Here is a 9,513-nt window from a genome sequence, read left to right on the forward strand (position 1 = left end):
GCCGCAGGCGACAGGGGGTGGGGCGGCAGGTCGGGCGGCAGTGGCGGTGGCGGCGGCGGCGGCAGAGGCGGCGACAGCAGCGAAGGTGAGCTCCGGTGAACCGAGCCCAACCGAGCCGGCCGGGCGGGCCTCCCGAGGGGCCGGGCACGGGACCCGAGTGCGGGAAGCCGGGCGCAGAAGGGGGCAGCGGAGGACCGGGTTCCCACGCCAGCTTGGACCCGGATCCCTGGGCCCCCGCCCCATCCCTGGGCCTCATCTGGAGCAGGACCCTCCAGGACCGGGCTCCCACCGCGCCCAAGTCCGGTGCCTCCTGGTGTCCGCTTCCCGGGAGAGACTGGCGGGACATCCTGGACCGGGCCCGGGGGGCAAGATGGGTGCTCCCTCCTGGGTGACTTCAGCCTGCTGTCAGCCACAGGACCCGGGGCTCTGGCCGGCCGCCTTGGAGCTCTGACCTTGGGGCTGTGGCTGCTCCCCGGGGGAGCCTTGGCGGTGCCCTGCATCACCTTCCCACAGTTGGCGAGCTGCCCACCAGCTGCACGGCCGCGGCCCTTCCTGTTTCCAGGCTCTGAAAGGCTCCTGGCAGCTCCTGCTGGTTGCTGGCTGTGGTTCTTGGCAGGAAGGCCAGGCCCACAGGATGTCTGGGGGCCAGGAATTTAGCCCTGAGTGCCTAGAGACCATCCATATGCTCAGTGGACACAAAATGGAGGCCCTGGGGGTGGGGGTGCTGGAAGACTCCAGATAGCCATCTTCCTGAGGACAGGATGAGCTCACCCGGAGGGCTCCACCCCATGCCCAGCATTCGGCCCAGCCCTTGGGGGCTGTGGGGTCTCAGAACCCACTGGGTCCCTTGAGATGCTCCCCCAGCCTGGGCAGTGGACAGGGCAGTGTGCGTGGCCCATCTCCCCCAGAGGTGAAGGACCAGGTCTTAGGGTGGTGAGCCACCTGCCCACAGAGTGGGAGGCAGAGCCTGCACTGGCTCCTGGGTGTCCGGTTCCCGACTGGGGTTGTTGCCACATCTTGGCTGGCCTCCTTCACTTGCTGGGGTCCCTTGGGGCACCCAAGGCACGGGAACCCCCAGGCCCAGTGGGATGGGAGCTTGTCCTGGGCACGTGGTGAGATGCAGCTGAGTCCACAGAGCCCATAAGGACCACCCTTCAGTGCTGGTCCTGGGCACCTAGGAAGGTGGGGGCTGGGATGCTCCGAGGCACCCACACGATGCGTGGGCGCTTGGATGTTTGTGGAGTGACTGTATGAATGCAAGCAGAGTCCAGAGCCGGAAGAGACTGGTGTGTGTCTCAACACCTGCCCAGCACATGCTGACCGATGACCTCTGCTCTGGCCAGCTGTGGGCAAGGACGGGCAGGGCTGCTAGCCCTGGCCTCCCACGTCACCTCACTGTCCTCCACCTGCCCTGTTGGGATTCTGTCTTGTCATGGTCTAGCTCCGCCCCCCACCCCCACTGGAATGTTGCTCTGATGAAGCTGGGCCGGTTGTCTTGGGTGCTAAGCACCCTTGTGCTAGAGGAGCATCGGGCTCTGGGTGGGGACCCAGCAGGTATCTCTTCAAATGAGAACAGGCATTGTGGTGAGAGAGACCAACTGTGCCCAGATAAGCAAGAAAACGCAAGCAAGGGTGTCTGCTGTGTGTAAGACGTAGCAAGAGTGGGTTGAGGAAGACTGGGGGGCAGGGAGGGGCGGTGCCCAAGGTCTCTGGGCACCGCCCCCTGGGCTCCAGGAAGGGGCACAGCACAGTCAGGTGGGTGTCGGAGAAAGTGCCACTCAAACAGAGGGAGGCGGGCCCCTGGGGAGAGTGGGACCCCGGCCATTCTCTCCTGCTGCTCCTGCCCCGCCAGGAGTGCGCTGACTCTCAGCCCCACAGGAGATGGATGACCTGGAGTCGGACTTCAATCTGAAAGTCGTCCTCATCAGCTTCAAGGAGTGTCTCAATGAGAAGGGAGAGGTGCTGCTGGAGCACTACCTCACCGGCTGGAGGGGGCTGGTCAGGTGCGTGGAGGGGCCACTGTCCGGGTGGGGCTCCCCTGACCACACCCCTGGGTGCAGGCAGCACTGCACCCCAAGCTCAGCACCTGCCTCCCCGCCCCCAGGTTTCTGAACAGCCTGGGCGTCATGTTCTCCTTCATCTCCAAGGACGTGATGGCGAAGCTGCAGATCATGGAGCGGCTGCGCAGCGGCCCGCAGCGGGACCACTACGACAGCCTGCAGGCCATGGTGGCCTACGAGGTGGGCAACCAGCTGGTGGACCTGCAGCGCCGCTCCAGCCACCCGGACTCCGGCTGCCGGACGGTGCTTCGGCTGCACCGAGCGCTGCGCTGGCTGCAGCTCTTCCTGGAGAGCCTGCGCACCAGCCCTGAGGACGCGAGCACCTCCGTGCTCTGCACGGACTCCTACAACGCCTCGCTGGCCGCCTACCACCCCTGGATCGTCCGCCGGGCTGTCACCGTGGCCTTCTGCACGCTGCCCACGCGCAAGGTCTTCCTGGAGACCATGAACGTGGGGCCCCCCGAGCAGGCCGTGGAGATGCTGGATGAGGCCCTGCCCTTCATCCAGCACGTGTACGACATCTCCCAGAAGCTCTATGCTGAGCACGCCCTGCTGGACCTGCCCTAGGGGCTGCTGGGCCCGGGCTGGGAGGGCCTCCCCTTGCCCAGAGCTGGGCCGGGGCAGGCAGGGCCCGCCAGTCGCACAGCGCAGCTTTCTGGGTGCCCCAGGAGCAGGGAAACCACTGTCCCCGAGACAGACTGAGAGCTGAGCTTGTGGGGAGCCACGGACTGAGCATGGCCCACCTGGGGGACAGACAGAGAAGGCAGGCACCCGCTGGGTGGGTGAGGTGCAGAGTGCAGGGAGGTCGAGCAGGCCCAGCCTTCCTTCCAAAGCCTGAGAGGCCGCCCTCACCTGTGAGCCGTCGGTGAGAGGGGTGACTCACCGGCCCCTGTAGCCAGCTTGTCCTGTCAGACCCCCTGGGTCCTGTGTCTGGCTAGGTGGGCTGCCTGCAGCCCCTCCATCCCAGGTGGGCTGTGTGTGCGCCAGGCAGGGAGGGAACCTGGGCAGCCATTGGCAGTGCCTCCAATCCCTTGCCACTCACGTGTCGTCAGCAGTGACGACCGAGGGCTGGAGCCCGGAGCACACGTCAGCTGCCTTCTGCAGCCGCACCCCCCCGGGCGGCTGCTGTGAGTGTGCACAGCACGACCCCGGAGCCTGCGCGAGCCCGGGACTGCTGGGCCAGCTGGCCTCTCCCTTCCGGGCGTCCAGCAAGATGCTGCATTCCACCCCCACCTGGCCCCTGGCTGTCTGTCCCCATGGAGCTCAGAAGGCCCAGGATGCCTGGCACAGGGGGAGCCCGGCGCCCCTGCTGAACAGGCTGGCAGACAGCCATGCGCAGCCGTCCCTGGGCACCTGGCCTGCCCTACTGCCTCTTCACTGTGATCTCAGGACCTTGGGTGCCAAGGGCCCACCACGCAGCAGTCCTGCATGAGTGTGACCTTGCGGGGATCCTTGGGAACTGTAATACGGGTGACAATTTTTGCAATGTAAATAAATTATGATTACAGAAGTGGATTCTGCATCTCAGGATGGAGATGTGGCAGGTGCCTGGGCTCTGCTTACCGGAGGGGGGGTGTCTAAGGCCCCAGTGCCAGGAGGGCAGGGCAGTGTCAGCCACAGGTGCTGCGTCCTGCCCCACCCACCGTGTGGAGGCCGCTGCCTGCCTGTCCCCATGCAGGGTTTGGCTTGGTCCCCCAGCCCCCTACAGAGGTCCACAGGGGACCGTTTTGTTGATGATGAGACACAAATTGGTTAAGGGGCTGGGCTGGAAGGGCGGGCGGGAGAAAGACCTGCACAGCTGCGGCCAGCGGTGTGGGGGCGGCAACGTGGCTCCAGACTGAGAGGACACGAGTCAGGGAGGGTCCCCTCGGACATCGCCCCGATGCCAGAGCCCATGCCAAGGCTTGTCCACACCGAGCAGTGGCCAGGGGCCCGTGTGGTGCCAACAAAGGCCAACGGCAATTCAGGACTTGCCTGGGGGGACTGCCTGGGGTCCGCACGGGCTGGGGGGCACAGGCGCTGCACACGTGTGGGAACCGTGTCGTGGGTGTGCGGGTGCAGTGCACTGTGTCCGTGTCAGGTGCACCAGGTGTTGTACACGCGTGTCCTAAGTGTGCAGAGCAGTCGGCCTCCCCACAGTCCCGTGGGGACAAACACTGGTCCCCAAACCCACCCCCAGTAAACGCCTGGCAGGCCTGGCCGAGACGCCCAGAGCCCCACCCCAGCCACGCCGCCAGCCAGCTCCCCGGGGTGCACGCCCACCCCGGAGCATGGCACCGGTGTGGCCCCCAGGTGCGGGGGAGGGGCCCCGGAACTGCTGCCCGCCGGCGGTGCACCTGGAGCTGGCAGAGCTGCTGCAGCCCATTTGGTTACAGCCTTTCCTCCCTCCTTTGCATGCGGCCCCCCTGCAAGCCCAGCTAAGAGCCCTGTCTCCACAGGGCGGCACGTGCCTGGGCAGGTGCCCGGACCTGGGGGGGACAGCCAGCCCCAGGGCTCCCGATGCTTCCAGGCCTTGGGTCCGGGGCGGAGGCGCCAGGCAGAGCCCCAAGGTGCACTGTTCCTGGGCAGGCTGAGAGGCCCCCACTCCAGGATGGTCCCCACCCCAGCCTCAGGGTAGAGGCCGGGCCGGAGGGAGGACCCCCTCAGAGTGGCCCCTGTGGTCGCCTCCTGGCTGCTGAGGTGCCACCCAGGGCTGCAGAGCAAAGGGGTTGCTGGCTCCCCAGGCACTGGCTCCGAGACCCTCCCACAGGCGGCCGGAGAGCCTGGGACTCTCAGGCGGAGAAGTCCTGGGCGTCCCTCTCCCTGTCCAGGAGCGGGATGGGTGCCGAGGGGCTTGGGCACAGCAAGGCATCAAGGTCACAGTCGGCGGCTGCTCAGAGCCTGCCCGCCCGAGCCATTGCTGGCCAGCGTTGGTGGCATCTGGCCAACAGAAACGGACGTGTGGGGACCTCAGGCCCGGAAAAGCGAGGGCGTCCTCGGGGGCCACTGGGCTTGGCAGGTGAGTTTTGCTAAACAAATCTTCCACCCCTCCCAGCCCCAACTCACCATATCTGGGCCCCCACCAGCTCGCCCACCGGCCATCCCTGCAGAGGCCGCCACCCGCCATGCCAGGCCTGGCTCTCTTGGGCCTCTGTGCTCTGCTGGGCCTGGGGGCGGGGGCCCCGCTGTGCCTGTCCCGGCAGCTCAGGATGCGGGGGGACTACGTGCTGGGGGGGCTCTTTCCCCTGGGCTTGGCTGAGGAGACAGGCCTCCGCGACAGGACACAGCCCAACACCACCGCGTGCACCAGGTAGGGAGGCTGGAGGCGGGGTGGGGGGACCAGCTGGGGCACTCCCCAGCGGGGGTGAGGCCCCACCAGCTGCAGCCCTGTCCTGTGTGGCCCCAGGTTCTCGTCGCTCGGGCTGCTCTGGGCGCTGGCAGGAAAGATGGCCGTGGAGGAGATCAACAGAGGGTCCACCCTGCTGCCCGGGAGGCTCCTGGGTTATGACTTCTTCGACACGTGCTCGGACTCCGTGGTGGCCATGAAGCCCAGCCTCATGTTCATGGCCGAGGCAGGCGGCCGCGATGTCGCTGCCCGCTGCGACTACGCGCAGTACCAGCCCCGCATGCTGGCCGTCATCGGGCCCCACTCGTCCCAGCTCGCCCTCGTCACCGGCAAGCTCTTCGGCTTCTTCCTCATGCCCCAGGTGCGCCCCCGCCCCGGCCCCCTTGTCACCTCCCACCCTGGCCCCCTCGCCGCCCACTCCCGCCGGCCCTACTCGCAGTAGGAGCCAGCCCCCGTCAGGACACACCTCCTGGCCACTGCAGGTCAGCTACGGCGCCAGCATGGACAGGCTGAGCGACCGGGAGGCCTTCCCGTCCTTCTTCCGCACGGTGCCCAGCGACCGAGTGCAGGCGACGGCCATGGTGGAGCTGCTGCACACGCTCCGCTGGAACTGGGTGGCCGCCTTGGGCAGCGACGAGGAGTACGGCCGGCAGGGCCTGAGCCTCTTCTCCAGCCTGGCCAGCACGAGGGGCATCTGCATCGCGCACGAGGGCCTGGTGCCGCTGCCTGGAGCCGCGGGCCGGGACCTGGACGCCGTGCAGGAGCTGCTGCACCAGTTGAACCAGAGCAGCGTGCAGGTGGTGGTCCTCTTCTCCTCCCCCGAGGCCGCCCGCACCCTCTTCAGCCACAGCATCCACTGCAGGCTCTCGCCCAAGGTGTGGGTGGCCAGTGAGGCCTGGCTGACCTCGGACCTGGTCATGACCCTGCCCGGCATGGCGCAGGTGGGCACCGTGCTGGGCTTCCTGCAGCGGGGCGCCCCGATGCCCGACTTCTCGTCCTACGTGCAGACCCGCCTGGCCCTGGCCGCCGACCCCGCCTTCTGCGCCTCACTGGAGGAGCAGCAGCCGGGCCTGGAGGAGCACGTGGTGGGGCCGCGCTGCCCCCAGTGCGACCACACCTCGCTGGACAAGGTGTCCACCGGCCTCCCGCACCACCAGACCTTTGCGGCCTACGCCGCGGTGTACAGCGTGGCCCAGGCCCTGCACAACACGCTGCTCTGCAACGCCTCGGGCTGCCCCACACGGGAGCCTGTGCAGCCCTGGCAGGTGAGGGGGTGCGGTGTGAGCTGCGCCGGCCCTGCGTGCCTCCTGCACCGACGGGGGTGGGGGTCTGGGCCTCGGGCGGCTGGCCTGGCCCCGCCCACCGCTGCGCATGCCCAGCAGCTCCTGGCGAAGATGTACAACATGAGCTTCCGGGTGCGAGGCCTCACGCTGCGGTTCGACGCCAGCGGGAATGTGGACTTGGACTACGACCTGAAGCTGTGGGTGTGGCGGGACCCGACGCCCGAGCTGCGCACCGTGGGCAGCTTCGATGGCCACCTGCGGCTGCAGCGGTCCCAGATGCGCTGGCACACGCCGAGTAACATGGTGAGAGGCACAGGGCAGCTCAGGACCGAGGTCTGCCCCGCCTGGGGGCGGGGGCGGGGGCGGCAGCCCAGCGGAGCCTTAGTCCTGAGGCCCCGCCAGGTGCCGGTGTCCCAGTGCTCGAGGAGCTGCGAGGATGGCCAGGTGCGCCGCGTGAAAGGCTTCCACTCCTGCTGCTACGACTGTGTGAGCTGCACGGCCGGCAGCTACCGGCGCAGCGCAGGTGAGCCCCCTTGCCAGCTCAGCCCCTTCCCTGTGGGTCTACACAAGCCAAGGTAGGTGGGGGGGGGGGGTACGCAGGGTGGGCAGTGCACAGCCTGGAGAGGACCCTGGTGTGTCCCAGCTCAGAGGCTGACACCCAGGCCGGAGCCTGGGGTGGGGGCAAGCCCTGCTGCTGTGGCAGCCGGAGAGCAACACCCCCGAGTTCTTCCTGGGAGGGGTTCCTGGCGATGCCAGAGCGGGAGGCAGCAGCGGGGGAGGACAGGAGACCGAGCAAAAACTAGTGACCCGTGACCCGGCGGCCCCGCCCCACTGAAACCAGACCCGATCTCCGTGCGGCAACCCTACGACTGGGTCAGACTCTGCCGAGCGCTGCACCCCCAACTCTAGATCCTGCTCCCGGGCCGACTGCTGGCCTTGACCAGATGACCCCGGGCCTGCACGGGCCCTGTGAGGTCTCACCACCTGGGACCCCCACAGGGAAAAGGGCTGGAGGGCTCCCGGGCCCCTGCAGCCCACCCACGCTCAGGGAAGCCCCACAGGTGGGCCACTCGGAGCTCACGGTGGGCACCCCTCCCCCCCCCACCACCCCACTGTAGACGACCTTGTCTGCACCCAGTGTGAGCGGGACCAGTGGTCACCGGACAGGAGCGCACGCTGCTTCCCCCGCAGGCCCAAGTTCCTGGCGTGGGGGGAGCCGGCCACACTGCTGCTGCTTGTGCTGCTGGGCCTGGCGCTGGGCCTGGCGCTGGCGGCCCTGGGGCTATTCGTCCAGCACCGGGACAGCCCCTTGGTCCAGGCCTCGGGCGGATCGAGGGCCTGCTTCGGCCTGGCCTGCCTGGGCCTCGTCGGCCTCAGCGCCCTCCTGTACCCCGGCCGGCCCCGCCCCGCCCAATGCCTGGCCCAGCAGCCGCTGCTGCACCTCCCGCTGGCCGGCTGCCTGAGCACCCTTGCCCTGCAGGCAGCTGAGGTCTTCGTGGAGTCGGAGCTGCCGCCGAGCTGGGCCGACCGGCTGCGTGGCCACCTGCGGGGGCCCCGGGCCTGGCTGGCAGTGCTGCTCGCCGTGCTGGTGGAGGCCGCGCTGTGCGCCTGGTCCCTGGGGGCCTTCCCGCCCCAGGTGGTGACGGACTGGCAGGTGCTGCCCACGGAGGTGCTGGTGCACTGCCGCATGCACTCCTGGGTCGGCTTCGGCCTGCCGCACAGCGCCAACGCCGTGCTGGCGTCCCTGTGCTTCCTGGGCACCTTCCTGGTGCACGGCCGGCCCGGCCGCTACAACGGCGCCCGCGGCCTCACCTTTGCCGCGCTGGCCTACTTCATCCCCTGGCTCTCCTTTGTGCCCCTCTTTGCCAACGTGCACGTGGCCTACCAGCCCGCTGTGCAGATGGGCATCAGCCTGCTCTGTGCCCTGGGCATCCTGGCCACCTTCCACCTGCCCAAGTGCTACGTGCTGCTGTGGCGGCCGGAGAGCAACACCCCCGAGGTCTTCCTGGGAGGGGTTCCTGGCGATGCCAGAGGGGGAGGCGGCAGCGGGGGAGGACAGGAGACCGAGCAAAAACCAGTGACCCGTGACCTGGCGGCCCCGCCCCACTGAAACCAGACCCGATCTCCGTGCGGCAACCCGACGGCTGGGTCAGACTCTGCTGAGCCCTGCGCCCCCACCTCTAGATCCTGTTCCCGGGCCGACTGCTGGCCTTGACCAGATGACCCTGGGCCTGCACAGGCCCTGTGAGGTCTCACCACCTGGGACCCCCACAGGGAAAAGGGCTAGGGGGCTCCCGAGCCCCTGCAGCCCACACCACGTTCAGGGAAGCCCCACAGGTGGGCCACTCGGAGCTGAAGGTGGGCACCCCTCTCCCCCGGCTGGGCAGAGCCTGGGCCCCCCACCAGCGCCCCACCAATCATCGCTGGAGCGGGAGGCCGGCGAGAAGCTGGGGCTGCCCAACCACGAGCCCCAGCGCAGAAGAGAGGCCCACTGGTGGGGAGGGGCACCAGCTTCCCACTCTCCCGGCCTGAGTGGGTAGAACGGGTCAACCCACCACCAGCACCGTGGACAGGGCCCAGCCAAGGTCGGGGGTCAGCACCAAGGCCAGCGCCGGCCGCCGAGTGGGGACCCCTGGAGCCCGCGCTTCGCACTGAAGACTTTCTGCCAGGACCTGGCTGGCTGCCAGCACGGGTCAGCGCCTTTCCACCGAGCCGGGACCCCAAGGACAGTGCCTGGCCACTCCCGGGTCAGCGCTGGCGGGACCCCGGGGAGCCCAAACCTGCTCCCACCCCCCCCTCGCTCATTAAGGCAGGCAGACCGGGGAGAAGAGAAACAGGCCACACG

At 68.4% G+C, this 9,513-nt stretch overlaps 2 protein-coding genes across 2 annotated transcripts; both read left to right on the forward strand.

Moving 5' to 3' along the window:
• The first annotated feature begins 51 nt into the window (after positions 1-51).
• On the forward strand, positions 52-3,570 carry LOC114497510 (ceramide-1-phosphate transfer protein). Its single transcript, XM_028513301.2, has 3 exons — positions 52-85; positions 1,853-2,003; positions 2,105-3,570. The coding sequence occupies exons 2-3, from the start codon at positions 1,882-1,884 to the stop codon at positions 2,625-2,627; spliced, it is 645 nt and encodes a 214-aa protein (XP_028369102.1). The 5' UTR covers positions 52-85; positions 1,853-1,881; the 3' UTR covers positions 2,628-3,570.
• A 510-nt stretch (positions 3,571-4,080) lies between these two features.
• Positions 4,081-9,402, forward strand: TAS1R3 (taste 1 receptor member 3). Its single transcript, XM_036025154.1, has 4 exons — positions 4,081-5,349; positions 5,446-5,746; positions 5,868-7,191; positions 7,787-9,402. The coding sequence occupies exons 1-4, from the start codon at positions 5,165-5,167 to the stop codon at positions 8,776-8,778; spliced, it is 2,802 nt and encodes a 933-aa protein (XP_035881047.1). The 5' UTR covers positions 4,081-5,164; the 3' UTR covers positions 8,779-9,402.
• Positions 9,403-9,513: the final 111 nt, after the last annotated feature.

This window comes from Phyllostomus discolor, chromosome 5 (genome assembly GCF_004126475.2).
Source record: "Phyllostomus discolor isolate MPI-MPIP mPhyDis1 chromosome 5, mPhyDis1.pri.v3, whole genome shotgun sequence".
In the NCBI taxonomy this organism is placed as follows: Eukaryota; Metazoa; Chordata; class Mammalia; order Chiroptera; family Phyllostomidae; genus Phyllostomus; species Phyllostomus discolor.